Source organism: Pelmatolapia mariae, linkage group LG5 (assembly GCF_036321145.2).
Source record: "Pelmatolapia mariae isolate MD_Pm_ZW linkage group LG5, Pm_UMD_F_2, whole genome shotgun sequence".
Classification (NCBI taxonomy): Eukaryota; Metazoa; Chordata; class Actinopteri; order Cichliformes; family Cichlidae; genus Pelmatolapia; species Pelmatolapia mariae.
Window position 1 is genome coordinate 34,071,105 of NC_086231.1, and position 20,106 is coordinate 34,091,210.

The following is a 20,106-nucleotide window of genomic DNA, read 5'->3' on the forward strand; positions in this document are numbered from 1 at the left end:
CTTCTGTGCTCAAAGCCAAATCTCTGTTCCTGACCCTATTAGGGATACCCACACTCTATGACATCATACAGAGTCAAGAGCAGAAAAAACTGTGTGAAGTGGTGTGTTTGGAGCAGTCTGAGCTGGCCTCAGTGTTTACAACTTTGTTTATTACATTTTGGTCCACTTTCACAACTCACTGTTTTCAGAGTAAAATCTCTAAGGAGAAGCTCAGTGATTAACACTAAATAACAGAGAAATAAAGTTAGTTAACTGGAAAAAACATAATGCTGCATTTAGCAGGTAAATTTTCCTATTAACTATTAGGCTGACTTGACCTGACAGATAACATAATTTCATACAGGTGATATCAAAGTGTTTACATTGTAAATGCAGAGAAAGTGTTTGCTGGGATTATTACCAAATCCACAATCGGTTCTGCTGCCTCAAATTGGCCAAGGAAGATTGAAACAAACAAACAAAAAAGAAGATAGGAACACCTAATTTACCAGTGATGAACTCACCTGCCTTGGAAAAACTGGATCGGTATTTTAGAATGGACACTTATTCACTGTATTCAAGACAATTTAATGAGGAGGTTTACACTAAAGAATTTGTGAATATGACGCTGCTGATGGCAGCCTAGCATAAGAAAGCAAACCAACCCTGTCCAAAGCAAGTTACACAGTTCACTTACCAGCACTTCTAAAGCTCAGGATGTGTCATGTAATATTTCTAAAATTGAGAATGGAAAAGAAAAAGTTAGCTGGAGCATATTCAAACAGAGGTAATCTAAACTAGCCATCTCTTAGCTATATGACTTTATAATTTAACAAATAAACACTAGAGTGGTATGAGCATAATTAGCAGAAACTAGAACAAGCATGTTTCCCCAAAAGTGTTTTCAGAATTCATCTGTACATGACTGAAAAGTCTGCTGTGGAGCTTCTACAATCTCTAACGTGATGTGAAATCTCTGGTCAGACTGACTCCACTTCATGTTCATGTTCAATTCAAGATTGTTGTGACTGATATTTATCTTGCTGTACTAAAGCTGCAATAATTTGCTGCACAGGAAAATGTTTACAGTTTTCTGTCTGTAATTAAATTGAGAGAAAATTGAGTTCTGAAAAATGTGTTGTAAAACACAATTAAGACAAAAAAGTCACACACACACAAAAAAAAAGTCTGTTGTGATTGTTCCTACACTGCCTACATTAAAGAGTGTCTCTTCTATTCTCATCTCAATCTGGGGGCTTCAGGCTTCCAGCAGATAAAGCAGACTCTGGCTCCTGGCTCTGTGCACTGTTAACAGAACAGCTGTGGACCCACCAATTCAAACATGCTTCATTCTAAGTCATGTGTTCTTAATTATTCCAGGGTATACTAAATTGGAGTAGGGTATTTCTAGCAAAAAGTCCTTGAAATAATATTCTGTGAAGTAGCTGTAGAAGTGCAACACATTGTCTTAGCTAAGTAACTGCTTTGTGTGTTATCTGTTTCTACTAAGTATTTCATCATTTGTTGTTGTTTATTTGTGTATTGGGATCCTCTTTAGGTTCCACCACAGCAGTTGCTAGTCTTTCAAACCATAAACCAAGAAACAGCAGTAACTTAGGCAGCACTGAGTTGCATCGTGTGTGTAGAGATGCAGCTTTGTGAGGTGGTTTACCTCAGTTTGAATTATGCTTTGAAAACGGTCTTAAATTACTAAACTGAAGTTGCATGTAGGATAATTCAGTACTTGACATGGATATTGGAGCTGATTGGCTAATGGTCGATGATAACATTGCTTTCATTTAGCACAAAAGTAAACCACAATATGGTTTAACTATATTGCCTTGATCCATTTGATAAGGATCCTACATGGAGTTTTCTTGACTGAAGATGTCCTGGTCCCTTCTCTCTGTTCCCTCTCTTGGACGTTTAAGCTTCACTATCCAGGACAATGCACCGTTCATACACTGCAATACAATTTTAACGTGTTTTTGCTAAACACAGAATGTTTCTTTGAACTCACCTGAACTTGGAAAAGCAATAACATTCAGCATGTTTGGAGGAGTTCTTTCAGGTTGCAGTTTTCCCTGCTGGTTTATAAAGATGCAGGAGAGAAATCTGCTGAACTTCAAGAGGTGCAAAACAAATCACAGCAGTGATTCTGTGGAACTCTCTTACTCAAAGTGAAACTGTTGCAGCTCAGTGTACACTGAGTGAGCGTCAAATTACTCAAGAATGCGTCTGTGCTGCCATCCAGTGTCTGTCCGGAGTACTGCAACAAGGATATATTGTAAACATCACTTTTTATTTGAGCAGTTGATTTGAAGGTTTTTCACACCTATGCCAGGTTTCATATCATGACATCACCAGTCAAGTAAAACAGAGAGACACGGGTGTTTAAAGTGAGACGATTCAGAGCTAGGGCCAAATACACATGTTTAGAGAGTGATTGTGGGCACGTGTGAAGATTGTCCACCAATGTATTCCTTTTCCTCTGCTTATCTACTTCAGGGTCGCAGGGTGCTGGAGCCTATCACAGCTGTCACAGGACAAAAGGAATCACAGAGGGCAGATTGTCAGCAACCACATACTTAGAAAAAACTAGTGAACAATTTAAGTGACATCTAAAATAATGAATGTATTTAAAGAAAAATAATATTTTGTAACACAGCTTTTTATTTAACCACCCACAGAGAAGATCTTGTAGACAGTAGCTGGCCCCACATGAAAACAGTGGCACGTGCTGTTTGATCACAATTCATCCTTGTTGCTCTGAGAGTCTGGTGCTGAGGTGGAGTCCTTCTTAACTGCTTTTACTGTCTTTTTTGCGGCTGGTTTTGTTTTCTGTTTATCACCCTGCTTTGCTTTTGTTTTCGCTGTCTGTTTTCCATCTTTTGCAGCAGCAGGTTTAACTTTGCCTGTCGTCTTTGCCTTCGTTTGATCTCCAGCTTTAGGCTTTGCTTTAGGTGCAGCTTTGGTTTTAGTGGTTCCTTTACTGGCTGTTTTCGCCTCCCCCGCATCCTTCAGCAGGTCAGTCTGTGCATCGCCCGACGTGTTCAGCTTGAGCTTCTGCTCTCCTACTTCTTTTTTTCTGGCTGCCTCCTGGTCAGCCTGTGTGGGAGCTTCTGGTGGAAGCGGTTGAGACACAGTTTCCATGGCCTCATTTTTACTGAACTCTGCATCCACTGGTGTAGAAAACATCTTCAGCAAATCCTGAGCCTGGATTCTTTCCTATGGGACAAAAAAAGAAAATGTTTGGGAGACTGCAAAATGAAAGAAGGAACAGGTATGAATCACAAATTTTCTTTGAAGTTGTGCTGGCAGTCAGAAAACATAACATCATTATCTAGAGCTGAGTTTCATATTTCTGCACAGCAATAACTGACTGTGTGCACTGTTTTCAACTTAGGCTGTCTTTATAACTTTGTGGAAAACGTCTGATGCACTACGTAGTTCTTCTTCACTCACCTTTTTTTTTAACTCCCTATGTGTTCATACATCATTCTACATTTAATCATTAGTTATTATTAATTTCTGTCTCTCTTCCACAGCGTGTCTTTGTCCTGTCTTCCTCCCCCCACCCCAACCAGTCAAGGCAGATGGCCGCCCCTCCCTGAGCCTGGTTCTGCTGGAGGTTTCTTCCTGTTAAAAGGGAGTTTTTCCTTCCCACTGTCGCCAGAGTGCTTGCCCATAGGGGTCATCTGATTGTTGGGGTTTTCTCTATTTTCTCTGTATTATTGTAGAGGCTTTACCTTACAATATAAAGTGCCTAGGGGTAACTGTTGTTGAGATTTGGCACTATATAAATAAAATGGAACTGAACTGAATTCAAGGTGTTAGCAAAAAGGATCATTTGAACAATTCATGCTAAATCCTGACCCATCTTTCTCCATTTTGGAAGAAGTTATTGTTTAAAAGGATTGCACACAGACCCAAACCATAAGCCTATGAATGTTCACATCTGGTTACAGTGGTTTTCCTTACCTTTTCCTCGTGAGCAGGATCCAAGGTGAACCACAGAGCAACAGCACACCTCTGACCCCGGGTGACAGCTTTGACACCGTGGGGGTTTTCTTTCCCTGCTCCAAAACCAACCACGCGACCACACTTTGGATGCACCTCCGCCTTGAGAAGACACACACCACGCAACACAATCAACAGCAATGTGGTTAAAATGCATTTTTGTTAAATGCACAGTGGCTTTAAAAAGTATTCAGACTCTGTCAGTCAAACCCTGTGGATAAACTTAGCAGTTTGTCCACATGTACACTTAACAATCTATAACAGGAACCTCATTAAAATTCAAAAACTAAACTCTAACAGTTTAGATCTCTGTGCAGGTGTTCCACAGGGTTTAATTCCTGCCTTTTAGTTGGGCCCCTTAAGGAAAGTCAAACATCTGCCATGAAGCAACTCCAGTGCTGTCATGACTATTTGATTAGGGTCATTAAAGTGCTGGAAAGTTAACTCTGACCCCATTCTCTGCCCTCTAGAGCAACTTCAGGTGTCTATAGTTAGAGCAATAGTTAATGTCAGTGTTTTTAAGTGCATATTTAAACCACTTTACATCAAATTTAATACTAAATTTGCAAAGGACGTGCACATCAAGTGCTCCTTAAAAGTAAGCACATTAACGTGAGTTGAAAATGTGCACCCTACATGGTCCAGATGTGTTTATTAATGTGAAAGGCCTTGTAATTGTCTCATATATGCCATTTCACAGGTAATTATAGGTCTAAATTAACCCTTGCCGGTCCTATGCATCAGGGATTTTTGTATTTTTAAGTACAAAAAAGTACTCTGGGCATAAAGAGTTATTTGTGGGACTTTTACTCCTTATGGAAACACAGCACAAGCTTACAGTTAAAGCACATTTACAGCCTGGGACAAACACATGTTTGATCCCTATGGATAGTTTCCCCATCTAGGATAGGGTTAGAGATAGGATAAGGATAAGCAGTAGAGAATGATTGAAACAACTCTGACTGGGGTGATTTTTTTTCATACCTCTTCCATCCATAGGCAGTTATTAAACTCCAGTCAGAGTTTGTTTTACTAGTGTTTTATTCAGCACTAAATTGCAGATATACATACAGTTTATGGATGCTGCTCGCTAACCATTAACTTAACTTAGCATTAATAAATCAAAAAACAAATAAATAAAAACATTTGGAGGCAGCTAAAATAAAGCAGTCTGAAAGAAAACTTTACAGTTTTAAAAAAGAAAGGAAAAAACATCAGATATATATTTACCGTCACTGTTTTGGCATCAAGCTCTGTGAAAATGAACTCTCCTCCTTCAAAGTCCTCATTCAAATAAAGGATGGCACTGCAGGAGTGAGACACCAGGAGGTTAGCCGGGTCCTTGTCATCAGGGTGGGTTGTGTAGATAGAATTTTAAGTGTGTGTGTGTGTATGTGTAACCATACCTGTAGTCTCTGTAAGTGTATGCAGGAGGTTCCTTTACACACTCGTTGACCTCAGAAACCAGCACACAGTTGTCGACATGGACAGGGTGACTCATGTCCTTACGGTCCTCCTGCTTCTCTGAACAAACAGGAGCACAGAGACAATTTAGGTGCAAAAACTTTGTAAAAACAATTAGCAGCTAGCTGAGAATTCAACAGCTAAATATGTTTATTTGTGTATTTATTGTCAGGAGGTAGTGGAGACCAAAATGGTACTGAATTTAGTATATTTTACTGTACTAACTTCAGTTATTACATCACAGTTACAATTTTGTTGCAAGCACTGTGAGACAACTGTTATAGTGATTTGGTGTTACATAAATTAAACTGAATTTTACTTGTGTTCTAAGGTTCTTCTCTACAAAGTTATCTGCATGCTGGGTAGATAGCAAGAAAAAAATAAAAATCAAACAAACATGCATTTTTCTTGCCACTCGTGCTACAGTCTGCTGATTTTATGTCTTGATGCATGCACAATCACCTAAGTAAGGAAAATCCCAAAAGGTTTCTGTTCATCTGGATGTAGCATTTTCAGTGGGAGAAACATTTCGTCACTCATCCAAGTGACTTTGAAGTAATACACTAAATCTCTGTTTGTCTGTCTGCCAGCTCTACGATGAGGAGTTGAGCTACCAAACACATGGCACAGGTACATCTTAGACCCCTGAAGGTTGTTATCTATGTAACACGTTATGATGTTACCATGTTGCCTAGCAACCACCAACCAACTGCCATTTACCTGTCTAACCATTGTACCATTTTTATTTCACAACAGTAACATCTAGTTTATATTGACAAAAATCAACTATTATTAGATATACGATGTGTTACAATGGCATCACGTTACTTGGCAACCACCTAACAATGGTCTACAATGACATTTATATAGTAGCGCAGGGCAGGACGGGCATGTCCGAGCAGATCTAACAGATAAACGTTAGATTTGGGAGTCATGTCTGAACCAACTCCTAGACACAAAATCAGGATGGGAAAAAAAATGACACACTGTCAGTGGTTAGCTTACCATCTATGGCAGAGCGACAGACCAGGTGGGAGTATGTGAAATAGAGTGGAGTGTCCAGACGGAAGTAGGACTCTAAGACCTTCCTCACTTTCTCACTGAGGTCAAAGAACAGACGAGCGCTCTTCAAAGGGACCTTCCCCTCCTGGCCAAGCTGTGAGAGGCAGAAAAACCATGTAAAAGCTGGGACAAGGAGGAAAACAATGTTGAGTCTGTTTTTATATAGAACTATAAATACAAAAGTGTTCGCACTGAAGACTATCAGAATATGAAAAATGTTCCAGGAAAGAGCATCTTCTCTCTAAAGAGAACATGTCTTAGGTTTGCAAAGCTTCAGGTTCTTTGGACAGACAAGACCAAAGTGGAGATCTTTGGCTAGAATTCCCAGCGACATGTTGGGAGAAAACCAAACACTGGATATGAGCAGAAGCACATCGTACAAAGTGTCAAGCACGGTGGTGGAGGGGTGATGATTGGTCCATGCTGTGAATAAACGAATGCCTGCAAACCTCAATCAACTGAAGCAATACTATAAAGAAGAGTCGGTCAAAATTCCTCCACAATCATGTGAGATGCTGATAAAATAATACATCAAACAAGTACTTCAAGTTATTGTTGCTAAATATAATTCTACAAGCTACTGAATCAACACAGTTTTTCACAGGACTGCATTATGTCTTGGAAAAGTGATATACTGTCATGTTCTAAGTGATCGTTCCTCTCTGTGTAGACAATAACTGACGTGTTGCATCACACGTGTCTTTTTGGATCCTACGAGGCTGCAACTATTTAATTACCTCAAACAGCTGGAAGCAATAAGCATCAGGTTACATTTACAGGTGAGCCTCTAGATTAACCTGCTGCAAACATGTTTATTCTCATCCGCCAACTCGAGCACATAACCTATATGCTGCATGTTCTGTTGTTTTGATGCTGAAATGTGGAAAAAGTCTGCTGTTAGACTAAAAAAACGTATTTTCTGTTTTCACATAAAGAACTAGCTTTGATCTTTCCCCTAGCTATGATTAAAGGTAAAAGTTTGTGCTTGTGTTGGCATCTCTTATTTTGAATTTTTCTGTTAGTCTGCTTTATAGACCTTGACAGCCTTCAGGACGGTGACTCCCTGGAACATCTCGCTGGGGGAATGTGGGGATGGTCGTCCTCTATAGCCATCGCCTTTTAGAGCAGCTGCCTGTGAAATAAATGCAACATTAAGCAACTCCTATAACAGCCGAGCTGAAAAACATACATACAGGACACGGTCAGAATGCAGGTGATGTGAGGAAATCTTTGCTGACACGGACTGAACTTTATTCCTTGGGGCTACTCACATTGGAGAGACCGTGCAGCTCCCTGCACTCCTCATCTGTGATCACACCATCCAGCAAAACCCGCTGGGAGCCATTCAGCTGCTGGGATGTCATGGTCACCTTGATGTCACTGTACAGCAGAGCACCATCTACAAGATAAGGTCACAGTTAAAGACGTGAGGATAAAGACTGGTTGTACAAGACTGACATTTTATACCCTGGTTCTCTGAAACATTCACCTTCCTGTGGCACTATCATCTTGGCCATTTCTGAAGAATCCTTCTTCTTTTCCTCAACCAGATTCTCAATCTCCTTCATCAGGTTTCCTATCTCCTCTGTGATCCTCGCTGCAGTCTCTCTCTCAGCCCTGAGACACAGCAACACACACCCAGATAACAACACTGACTTTAAGTGCACCTTCATACTCGACCTGCACACGTGTGGCGGTGCTCTTAGTCTTACTTCTGTTTCTCTCTCAGTTTCTTAGGCATGACATCTTCGGGGGTCCACGAGTCCTTTAAGCACAAATAACAGAGAATTCAAAGATCACATTCATTTATATCCCAGCACTTCATAAGTAGTGCAGAATGTGGTGAGATGTAAAATGAGTTATTCACTTACCGGATCTACAAAAGTGATTCCAAAGGCTTCATAACCAAAGTAGAGGAGCTCTTTCTCCAGGAGCGACTGCTGAATGTACTGTTTCACCACCTAGGGATTACAAGTCAGCAGCAGCCTGTAACATAGCTCCTAAAATCATATCCAACAATCACAAAGCCTGCGCTATAAAGACAATCGTTATATCTCTGGTTCCTTAGCTCCAGTTGGAGCTGTCTTCTTCTTTATTTTAGTAGGAACAAATTGGTCTGGGTTTTTTTTTTTTGCAGTGATTCTGACGGACGCATGTTAATGGTGATGTATGCATTCAGAGAGCAAATCTGTGTTGTGCTTATTCAGCTTCTGTTTTATTTCCTGTGCTTTTGTAGCATTTTTTGATTTGAGGGTGTTTTCTTAGGTTGCAGTGTGTTTGACCTCATGCAGCTCTGCTCGCATGGTGCATACACACCGTCAGGCTGTGGATACAGATGTCTGGACAACAGATGCAGGTGTAATAATACACCTGCATCTACCTTTGGAGCCTTTATATTTTAAAACACAGGACACAGGCCAGAAACCTCCACCTGGGAAATAATCACTTAGTCATTAGTAGTGATGGATAACCCTAATAACCCACTTTAAATAGTGTGTTATGTGGACATTTAGGGCCCAGGGCAGCTAAAATCTTTTTTAAGAATCAGCAAACAGTTATGTGCTTAGATCACCACCAGAGCCTTTTTTAATGTGCCCCTGAGTACACGTGAGTGCTGATGAAGACCATTTTTCTGCCACCACACTTTGTTCAGGCTAATTTACTGCTGATCACTAAGGATTAAGATAACACACTGCTAAGAATAACTGCACTCATGGTGAGGTTGAAGTAGAGGTTGAAAGCCTCTGTTAAACACAGTGTAACTGTACCTGTCGGGCTGATATGGCTGCTGCTTTGTCCTCGCCCAGCACGGCAGAGTAATAGTTCAGGTTCTGGTTCATCACCTCATCCTCAGGGTGGAACAACAGGTAGGTCTTAGCACACTCTATGGCCTTCTCGTACTTCTCACCTGGAAAGAAAAGACAAAAATCCATGGAATCAGGGATGTGAACAAAAAGGATGTTATTGGATTTACAGCATATATCCTTGTTCTTAAACACCAGTGACTGTTTCATAACAAACATCCTGTACCCTACAGGGGACCCTAAAGTTACAGCATGGATGAGTTTTAGCTTAAACTTGTTGTTAAACATTCAAAAAATGAAATAAAATTATGAAGAAAGTGTAAAAAATAAAAAAAAGTATTAAAATATTTTAAAGACCTTCATTGTGTTACTGCTATATGAAGTTAGTATGCTAAGTTTGGAACAACCAAATGGAAGAACTTATAACAAAAAAACAATGTAAAAATGATTAACATGACATCTTATAGTTTCAGAATATTTGGCTCTTTGGCTGGTGGCTAAAACAAAACCTAGTCTTATGCTGAGACTGGTCAGTGGTCACCTGGTGGATGTTCAATTCAATTCAGTTTTATTTATACAACAACAGTCGCCTCAAGGTGCTTTATATTGTAAGGTAGACCCTACAATAATACATACAGAGAAAAACAGAGAAAGGACTTTGGTGACAGAGGGAAGGAAAAACTCTCCTTTAACAGGAAGAAACCTGCAGCAGTTCAGAGGTTAAGTGTCACAATTCTGGGTCAGTTTCGACCCAGCATTTTGAGTTCCTTATGTTTTGGTTTATTTTTGCATTTTGGAGTGTTTTGGGGTTCTCTGTTGTTTTGATTATTTATGACAAATTATATTACTGTGGTTCTGGTTTAGGGTTTTGTTCCCAGGTTTTGTGTTCTCATGTTTTGTGTGGGTTTAGTTCTGTGTCTAGTCTGCGTCCTTGTATAGTGATCTCTTGTTTCCTGTTTTATTGTGAAGGTCTGCGTCTCATGTGAGTGTATTCAGTTTTACCTCCCTTGTCTCGTCTCGTTAATAACTTCCAGCTGTGTCCCCCACCTGTGTGTAATCTCCCTGTGTTTCTCTGAGTGTATTTAAGTCGTGTCTTCTGTCATTGTAGTCGCTGGTCTGTCTGTGTATCCACCACGTTTCACTCGTGTGTTCTCCCAGCTGTCAACCGTCGTCTGCCTCTGCTCGCCCTCATTCATGTTCATGTTTTTGTTCATGTTCAGTAGTTTAGTTGTTTCCAGTATAGTTTAGTTTATCTTCGTTTGCCATTTTCTCCCTGTGCTTTGTATTCAATAAACCACCCTCACACCTTCACGACTGCCTGCTAGTGGATCCTCCTTTATTTTTCCACATGGCTCACTCCACTCGCCGTGTCATTAAGATCCTAAACTCTTACAGGACAGGGTTATTTTCCATATTGCTCTTTTAAAGGCTGCCACTAGGGAGAACTAAAATATAATAATATGAAATTTTACATAAAACGCTGCAATTCTTTTGGTTAATTTTGAAGAAATACATTATAAATACATGCAGTACAAGAGAATTTTCTCTTTTTTATTTACTATATAAATAGTTAAAGTATTTAACATATGTACCAAAAAATCATAGCTCTTTAAGTCTACAGTCACACAGAACAGTTTTAAAAAATGTGGCATGACCTAAATTATTGCAATTAGTTGCAGTGAGTTGGGCTCTTCAAAGCAAGTTTGGTGCATAAAGACGATGATAAAACAGCAATCAGTCTACTGTCAATGTTGACAATTATGTGCGATAATCTTTTAATCTGTGATCAACTGTAACAAATGGGCAAAAACTGCAAATCAATTGAAAACTAAATACAAAGAAATTCACATGAATTACTTCCATTCAGAGTCCAGCAATGAATGCTGATCTATTATCATATAATATTTGGCTTATTTAAGAGGTAATCTTGTTCATGTTAGGTGCAGGTCTGTGTTTTTGCTATTAAAGTTGTCAAACAGGTGATCCGTGTATATGAGGCCATAGCTGTTCATTTCTGTGTTTAGACTTCCTTTCCACATTGTTGCTAAGGACAGTGGATACAGGCACACCTGACTTATAGAAAGCACTGTGAAACTCACTGTTGTAGTAGGAGAACTGCAGGTAGTTGAAGTGTGAAGGCAGGAAGTCCTCAAAGGGCTTGTCTCTGCCAGCAGTTAAGGCCAGCTCCACAGCACAGTGCTGCTTACAGCTCAGCACCTGCAGGTAGTGGTCTGAGGGACACAGACACATTTATACAAGTATTTATAGCACATGCAGCCTATTTTTCATATTTGCCATACAAATGTCTCCCTTGCATGCAGCTTCACATCAAATTCTCAGCTCTATTGGAATCTTTATTGCTCACAAGCAAAGGATATGCTGCCTCACCACTCATACTCTGGAACAGGTCTGCACTGTACTCCATGTAGTTGTATCCATCATAGTTGTAGGCTCCCTCACATAGAACTCTGCACTCCTTATCAGCTATGAAGTACTCATCTACGGCTGATTCAAAGTGTTCAGCCGCTAGGATGAAGGAGTCGTCACTGTAGTAGCTCTTCCCCAACAGAAACTGGGCCTGAAGAGAGAGGGCACATCACAGCTACTGCAACAGTCAGCTTCACCTGTTCAAGGTCAGTCAGGCAGACAAAGGAGTTTAAATCTTTCTGCTTGAATCATCGTTAGAGACTGCATCATGTGGCAACATGTAAAGAAAAATGCCCTCCTTTCTTCTCTTCTGTTTTCCCTTCCCCTCCAGCTGATTATGATAGATTGCCTTCTCTCCTTGAGCCTGGTCCTGCTGGAAGTCATTTCCTGTTAAAAAACGGTTCTTCCTTCTCGTTGTCACCAAGTGCTAGTTCACAGGGGATCATCTGACTGTTCCTTAATTTGACTTAACTGACCAAACTAATGAAATGTCAATAAAAATAAACTGTAGATAAATTGTAGACAATCAGCATGCCTCCAGAGGACGAGGCTACAGGAACATAACAGCATTAGCATTATCAAAGACGGAGTTTGCTTTCACCATGTGTGGCCTGGCCTCCAGATCTTTGAAGTCGTCCTCCTGTACTCCTGCCATCATCCTGTAATAGTCCAGATTCTGTCTCATCTCCATGTGATCTGGGTTGGCCAGGAAAAATGTGTTGGCGGCTGCTACTGCTTTGGCCAGCTTATTGATCTGAAAGGAAGAAAAACACACATACACAAGCTTATTTTCTATCCTATTTAATTCAACTGGAATATTCGTGCAAGCCAACTTGGTATCAAAATATCTCATGTAGGCACAGATAATTAACAGTTAGTTAATGTATTAGTGGAATACATTTAATCTACTCTGATTTTACCTTTGTTTTGGTGCACTAAGCCTAATAGTTGCTCTTTACTTTCCAAATGTTAGCTAGTTAGCTAACTATATACACCAGCCAATATTGATCCTGACATACTCATATTGAGACGTCAGTAATGTACACAGGCTATTATTTTAACTAATTATGTTACATGTTACATATTTATGTTTAATCGTTCTTATTGTATGTTTTTGTACAGGTACATCAGACTGTGTCTGTCAACTTTCACTCACATTTATTTTGGGGGTAATTAATCTGCTATACATGATTTTGATGCAATATCATTTTAAATGTACACATTTTTTGGTCTGGTAACCCATAAGGGCCAAACTGTTATCTTTACATTTTCTGGGGTGGATTTCAGTTTACTCTTTACTATGTGAAACGCTAACGTTTAGGCAGCTCAGTAGGTAGAAAGACTTAAAAGATTCTTTGGCAAGACTGAAGTCCAGGTTTCCCCCGATGCATCCATCACAGTGTAACTTTGATCATGGTAGGTTAAAAGTATTTAGGCATAGGAAAAATATCCTTGTATGAACAGAGACTGAGACTTTTAGTAGGAAAGGGCTTTGATTGCTGAGAGTAGTAAAGCAATATAGTACCAGTCTATTTCTCAGATTTTAAAATATTTCAAAAGTTCAGAATATATATTACAATGAAATCACAAGTAAGTGACTCGTAGTAATGTAAGGCCAGACTGAACTGTCCAAGTTACAGTTGTGTGGATTTAGTGGGTCACAAAATAGTCTAACAAAATAACAACATCCTAAAAACAATCTAACTTGAAAACAGTAAGCCATTTTTTCTGGTTTTCCTGCAGTGGTACATCATACTCATAGGTAAGCATAATACAGCACTGTGCAATAATCCTGAGCTATCTCTCATTTCTTTATGAGGCTTTTTTGAAGTGGTTTTGAGCAATAATTCTCCAGACATTCTGAGGGTCTTTCCAAGGTTTTCTTTAGACATTGGCTGCTTTTTCACACATTTTCACTCTCATAAACACAACATTTATTCCCACTTGTTTAGTTGAATCTACAAAAAAATGGCAACAATAACACAGTTTGACAGATATACAAATAGTATTTTGCACCAACAAGGTTAATTCCCCAAAAAGATGAAAACCTAGTAGGCACAGTTTTTAGGGCACCCCCAAAAAACTGATGAATGTTCGTGAAGAGGCCCGGAAAACTATTCCTGAAAACTACTTAAAGATATGATTAAAAAAAAAACTCCCCAAGAGAGTTCAGGCTCTGTGGTAGAATAAAGATGGTCATACTAAATGCTGATTTTCAAAGTACACAAACTGTTTTTACATTATATACCACTTTTCCTTATATGTTTGCACAGCTCACTGAATAACTGCACCTACTTCTTCCTTCAAGTATATGAAGAAATGAGTCGTGGCTCGAGACTTTTGCACAGTACTGTATGAGTTATGACAGCTCTATGACTTTTTGATAAAAACTAACTTTAACATTTTCGTCAGCCTGTGCTTTTCGGGGCCAACTTCCTGTTTAACGTTTGTCCCGCACACCTCTGCCATGTCACACACAGTTTAATAGAAAGTATTTTCATCAGAGCAGAAAATAAATCCTTATTTTCACACTAACCCATTCATCTTTACGCCCCCTAACTTGCTTAGTTGGAAAAATATCTTGTTAAAAACGAATTTAAGTCTACAAAAAAATTAATAAAAGAAATATTTGTTAACCCCTACTTATTTCACAGATGAAGCGTTTGTGGTTTGCCAGCAGGAGCTTTTGAAAATAAAATTTTAGGCCTTTAAAGCGCTCAATTTCACGTCCTAACGTCACACCACGGAGAAGCTGACTCCACCTTAAGACGTGGCATGGTTGTCTTGGTTTTGGGGGGTTGGGGCAAAACAGTAATGTGCTCCACATCAGCTCTAACTTACAGGCTAAAAAAGAATCAGTGCTAAAGTTTTTACTGTTCTAGCTCGCCTAGAGCAAAGCGAGCGTGTGTGTGCAGTGAGAGACAGGCCACACTGTAGCTGCCAGCGTCGTCTTCTACCTTAAAATACGCCACTTGTAGGTAATTATATGGGCTCCTCTTCTTGAACTCCAGCTCTATTTCCTCGCTGACGAGATGCAAACTTGGTGCGCCGACTTTTTCAGTTTCGCAGGAGTTCACACAGTCGGCCCGCTTCAGGATTTTCTGGAAGAAGCCCAGGTCCTCCACAGAGCCGGTCCCCGGTATGGGAACTCCCAACCCGGCCAAAGGCTCGCCGAAAGCGGTCTGATTGGCACAGCTCTGGCGGCACTGAGCTTTAACTTTGCGCAAAGTGGCTTTGTTTTTGAGAGCCTTCTCCATGTTCAGAATCACCGATAACCAGTCCCCCTTATAGTAAGCTTCCACCCCCGTGTCGAAGAGGAAATCATAAGGCTCCAAAACAAAGTGGCTGCTCACTTCAGTGTCCGATGTGCACGCAGGCACCACGACAAGACAGAGGAATGTGAGCGCATAACGGAGCTCCATGGTGGCAAAGTGTCAGGGCTCTGCAGCGGGACCTGAGCCTGGACCTGTGGCCGACGACGAGCCGGTACGCAGAGAGAGGTGTTACTACTCCTTTCTCCACCAGGAGCTTGACTGGAGGTGGGATTTGAGCGGCGGAGCCCCCTCGGCAACACCCCCAACCCTTCATCCTCCTTATGCGTACGCATCAGCCGTATGCAACATGATTGCGAGTTGATTTAGTGCTTCAGAGCTTCAGAGCAAAATATTTTCACTAGTTGAATAAACACAAAATGACACAGATTTCTGAAAAGGTCTGGTTAAAATGTATGAAAGTTTATTCACAAAAGTCCGAGAAAAGGCAACTATCCAATGAAAACTGTACTTTTAACTGTTTGCTTTTTTCCACTGATGGATCTGTTTGGAATTGTCCTCATTCACTTTCACAGGCTCCCAAATACAGCTGTTGGTGCGTAGGAACAGAGCAGTGAGGTTCTGGTGAGGCAAGGAGAAGACACGACACCCAAAGAAACCTGAAGTCTGTGGAAAAACTCTAAAAATCGTATTATAGGCCACTGATAGAGCCCATCAATGGCCTAAAAATGTACTTTTTAAAAGTTTTCAACGTGTCTGACTGAAGCTGTTAATGAAGTCGTACTGCTGTGATGCTGGATGTTGGGAGAGAATTCCCAAACAGCATGATAGGCAGTACATCTGAAATGTGTCACAGAATATTGTGAAGCTTAACATTCTTCTATATAATCAAGATCGCTGTTCCACCGCTTTAAGCTGGCCAAAGAATATCATCGAATCGTGCAGACGATGTGTAATTTTATTTTTGTTGTATTTATTTATAACTTTGCGCAAATAGTAAAATAATAAAGAGAAACAGAGGATTTTAATTTTGTCACAATAGAAAAAAATCACTTTTGCGTGCTCATTGCTCCATGTTCACTTACCAAAAAAATGAAACTAAGCACGCAATGGATTATGGGGGACGTAGTATGCGCGAGGAAGCTAGAGCGAAAACAATAAAAATACAACTTTTAGTGAAAGTGTCAGCTTTAATGTGAGCTTTAGCTAGGAGCTTTTAAGTGCAGTCTGACTCAATGACAGTGAAAATTGGAGCACAGCTTCCGTTTTATGTGTACTATTATACAACTTCGTATATTTCTTAACAGCGACATATCTTCATGTTTAAAGGCTCTGTCTGGTGTCGACCTGCTATTTGAGAGCCTGAAAGAACAAGCGCAAATGTAGTGAAGTACAAAATACAGAATATAAAAGTTTATATAATTATTAATCCCAATACATAATTATATTAAAACAAAACAAAGTAAGAGTCACTAGTAAGATAAAATTAACTGTATAATTAAATGTATTTTAAAAAGGCATAAATACAGACAACTATTTTGAGCAGAACGGGGCGGAGATTAGGACCCAGTGATCCCTACAGTATCTTTAGTTAAATACGAGTTGGTTACAAAACAGGCAAGTGGACAGACTACAGACAGGTTATGATTATTGATATTACTCGAGAGTTTGTAGTAAAACTTCAAGGAAGACAACATGGACAGGACGGTCAGCCTGCCTAACCAGCCCGAGAAAGCCACAACAGGTAACACATGTACACACTTACTTGATGACAAATCTCGTGTGAACCCTTTTTTATATTCGCAGAACTTTTTTTCTCGATTATCTGACTGTACGCACTGTCACATGAGCTAACCTTCTGTTGTTCTGTAAAAACTGAACCGTACTCGCAACTAGACACTCAAGTTCATGCTGAGCGTGTGGGTTAGCATTTTCTAGAGTTACATTACATGCGTAACCAGTGCAGTCTGCGTGGTCCAGCGGGTTAACCCCGTCTTTACATATAGTTTAAAACTTGAATTGTGCCGTTTAGACGTTAGAAAGTTGTAATAAATGTGCCGAGACAAAGGTACTGCAATTCTGAAACGTTGATTATTATTTTACTATGAACCTCTGTAATACCAGTCATCATTATTAGGGATGACTGGTAAGGGATGATATGAAAGGCTTATATACTCCCTTACGTTTAGGTAGTAAATACTAATTTACAATAAATATATTGGCTACATGTGTTTACATAAAGTGTGTAAGCTGAAAAATTAAAATAAAATGAAAAACAATGAATTCCTTATTTAGCAGATTTTCAAATGTGCCATGAAGGCACCACCATATTTAAGAAACCGATGTCAGAAGGGGTTGGTTATTTGGACTTAATAAAAGACAATTTACTATGTAGTTTTACCAAAAAAAATAAATGAATCAATTTTCTTTCTTTCTTTTTTTTTTGCAGTGACTCTGGTTGAGAGCAGTGGTGCTCCCAGTGGGCTGGAACTGGTTAGTTCCTACCAGACCAACAGAGTTGGAGACCCCATGAATCTGGTTGCCCTTGCAGAGCAAGTCCAGAAGGTGTGGATTGGACTCAGTTTTTGTTATTTTTTACTTTCAGGTTATTCTCATAATGAATATGTGTTATATCTGAATATGTGTTTTGTTTTTCCCTCCAGGGAGATGAGTTTGTAAAAGCCAACGCCTGCAACAAACTGACAGTCATTGCAGACCAGATCAGATACCTGCAGGAGCAGGCCAGGAAGGTAAGAGCCGTGCAGGCTGGATGAGCTGCATGGTCACGTTGCTCTGATCTAAAGGCAACATCTTTGCTTCTCTGCTAGGCTTTGGAAGAAGCCAAAAGAGACTCTGAACTGCACCACGCTGCCTGTAACATTGTGAAAAAGCCAGGCAACATCTACTACCTCTATCAGAGACCATCGGGACAGAAATACTTCTCCATCCTCTCTCCTAAGGTAGGCACCAGCCTTGTTCATGTTATGTCAGCCCAGACTGACAGCAGTTACAATTTGTAACAGCTGCTGTACTGGAGTTTTGTAACTTACAAAACTCCAGTACAGCAGCCGTTACATCACACACGTGAATACTCAACGTGACGCTGCACGTCTGTGTGTTAGTGTTCAACGGTCGTGCAGCCAGAAGGGAGCTGATAAATCAGATGATCAGGTTTCTCAGGTTGGATGTGGCTGGTTATGCTGCAGCTGTGGATGTTTTGGAAGCACAAACTGATTTTAAGAAGATTCACTTTTTCAATTGTAAATGTAAAACATTTGTTAAAAAAATGTAGCAGGATAAGCTTTTTACAATTTTATCCAATTTGGATAAAACTCCTACGTTTTTGTTTGTTTGTAAATTAGAGATCCGCCAATGCTGCTTTCTTTTCTTTCTTATTCGACACAGATTCCTTAGCTCCTGGTTTCTGCCCGAACCAAGTACTGATCTGATACCAGCGTTACACCAATAAACTGTAACCCGAGTCTAGAAATCATTATGTGTAAAGCAGCATGTGGCTAATAAATGACAACAGGACTAAAAAAAAAAAAAAGTGAATCTGTTACATCACCTCACTGGACTGCAGTTTGTATTTACATGAAATCATTTTACAAACATAAAGAAAAGCTGTGCGTATTGCAGGCTTTGATGTGCTGAACGTTAGCAAACTAAAGGACAATGAAGAGAGGTTCCTTCATGGTGGATTTTTGATCTCAAACATATTGTATTTATCAGTCCTCTCCTCTCCTCCACAGGAATGGGGTCCAAGCTCCCCTCACCCATTTCTTGGTGCATTCAAACTTCAACACGACATGTCGTGGACCCCCTTCGACGAGGTGGAGAAGAGAGACGCGGAGCTCGCCATCATGGACAAACTCGTCAGCCAGCAGACAGCCTTACCTACGTACACAGGACCCAACTTCAAAGGCCTCACTGAATAAAGAACGGACTGCTCCAACTTGTACACACTGGGCTTTTTTAAGGACATGAGTCAGATGCTAACGCTAGTCTTAAAGGATTCCAGGACTGCTCATGTCAGTCACAAAAGCCTCACCGACTTTCTTATGTTGCCTTAAGGACACAACTTGTTTAGTTTATGTTTGTACACACACACACACACAAATCTCTGATAGACTGTGTCTGGACACCTTTACTGTATAAGAATGTTTATTAGAACTGATGTAGCAGAATATTCCACCAACATTCAGCACGAGGATCAGATATAAAGCTGCACCACAGAGCTTATCCAAAAACACAAGAAGCTGACATCCAGCTTTTCTCACCAAAAGGAATTGTACGTCTGCGTCTCATGTTAGTACAGCATCAGTCTGCAATTTATCAGTAGAATTCCAAGTTAGCATAGAGTTTAAGAAAAAACTGAACCACTCCTAAAGGTTTAGCTTTTTAGCACCATTAGTGGTGAAACAAGGCACCTTATCCAGCTGTATTCTTGAAACTTGGGCTCTTGATTAAAGCCCGACTGTAAGTCAATATTGATATATGGTGATTAAAAAATCCAATATTTTTCTTTCATGCACACAAAAGAAATTTCCCAAACATGCTATGTGTAGTTATTTATGAGTGAGGACTAGGATAATGTGACAGCTTACTTGTTTATGGTCTGACTGCATGAGTCAGCTGGTTGTCGTCCCTGTGGCATTTCAAACACGCGTTGCCATCAGTGCCCTCTAGTGGACAAACTACAATGTCAACACTTGTGGTTGAAGCATGTTTCTCCAGTGTCTTTATTTTTTCTAGCTTTTCAGCCAAAAAAAGAAGACCACTACCAATATTTAGACCAATGGCTAATACATGGCAGGGTTAGGGATGTTCCTAATGATTAGTTTACTGTTTAGCATCACTGTACAGTAATCAAATATGGCCACTGTTAATATAAACAATTGCATTACTGGTACAGAAGTGAGGGCAACAATGGTTAATTATCTGGTTGATGAGTTTGCACACTGATAAGTTATAAATTGCCTTTCTTAAAAATAAAATAAAAGTGTAAAGATGAGATTTTTTTGTCTCCGGAAAATAAATTGCAAAAACTGTCATTTCATGTTTGTTTAATTGCATAT

At 39.9% G+C, this 20,106-nt stretch overlaps 2 protein-coding genes across 2 annotated transcripts; one reads left to right on the plus strand and one right to left on the minus strand.

The window, feature by feature from the left end:
- Positions 1-2,277: 2,277 nt before the first annotated feature.
- p3h1 (prolyl 3-hydroxylase 1) lies at positions 2,278-15,295 on the minus strand. Its single transcript, XM_063473229.1, has 15 exons — positions 14,714-15,295; positions 12,358-12,510; positions 11,718-11,907; positions 11,429-11,560; positions 9,294-9,433; positions 8,397-8,486; positions 8,238-8,290; positions 8,015-8,142; positions 7,797-7,924; positions 7,562-7,657; positions 6,469-6,619; positions 5,406-5,523; positions 5,230-5,305; positions 3,961-4,101; positions 2,278-3,207 (listed from the first exon to the last, which is right to left on the minus strand). Exons 1-15 carry the CDS (start codon positions 15,176-15,178, stop codon positions 2,728-2,730), a joined length of 2,541 nt encoding a protein of 846 aa, XP_063329299.1. The 5' UTR covers positions 15,179-15,295; the 3' UTR covers positions 2,278-2,727.
- Positions 15,296-16,603: 1,308 nt separating this feature from the next.
- Positions 16,604-20,042, plus strand: lg5h1orf50 (linkage group 5 C1orf50 homolog). The gene is made up of 5 exons (XM_063474832.1): positions 16,604-16,772; positions 17,478-17,593; positions 17,692-17,778; positions 17,857-17,988; positions 18,781-20,042. The coding sequence occupies exons 1-5, from the start codon at positions 16,724-16,726 to the stop codon at positions 18,964-18,966; spliced, it is 570 nt and encodes a 189-aa protein (XP_063330902.1). The 5' UTR covers positions 16,604-16,723; the 3' UTR covers positions 18,967-20,042.
- Positions 20,043-20,106: the final 64 nt, after the last annotated feature.

What these genes read in the sequence shown, in the direction of transcription:
- p3h1 (XM_063473229.1), bottom strand. Translation starts at nt 15,178, where the DNA reads ATGGAGCTCCGTTATGCGCTCACATTCCTCTGTCTTGTCGTGGTGCCT. An exon ending in TACAAGTGGCGTATTTTAAG is followed by an intron (nt 12,511 to 14,713) that starts GTAGAAGACGAC and finishes TCTTCCTTTCAG; the next exon opens with ATCAATAAGCTGGCCAAAGC. An exon ending in AGCTGCACGGTCTCTCCAAT is followed by an intron (nt 7,658 to 7,796) that starts GTGAGTAGCCCC and finishes TTTATTTCACAG; the next exon opens with GCAGCTGCTCTAAAAGGCGA.
- lg5h1orf50 (XM_063474832.1), top strand. Translation starts at nt 16,724, where the DNA reads ATGGACAGGACGGTCAGCCTGCCTAACCAGCCCGAGAAAGCCACAACA. An exon ending in TTGCAGAGCAAGTCCAGAAG is followed by an intron (nt 17,594 to 17,691) that starts GTGTGGATTGGA and finishes TTTTCCCTCCAG; the next exon opens with GGAGATGAGTTTGTAAAAGC. An exon ending in TGCAGGAGCAGGCCAGGAAG is followed by an intron (nt 17,779 to 17,856) that starts GTAAGAGCCGTG and finishes CTTCTCTGCTAG; the next exon opens with GCTTTGGAAGAAGCCAAAAG.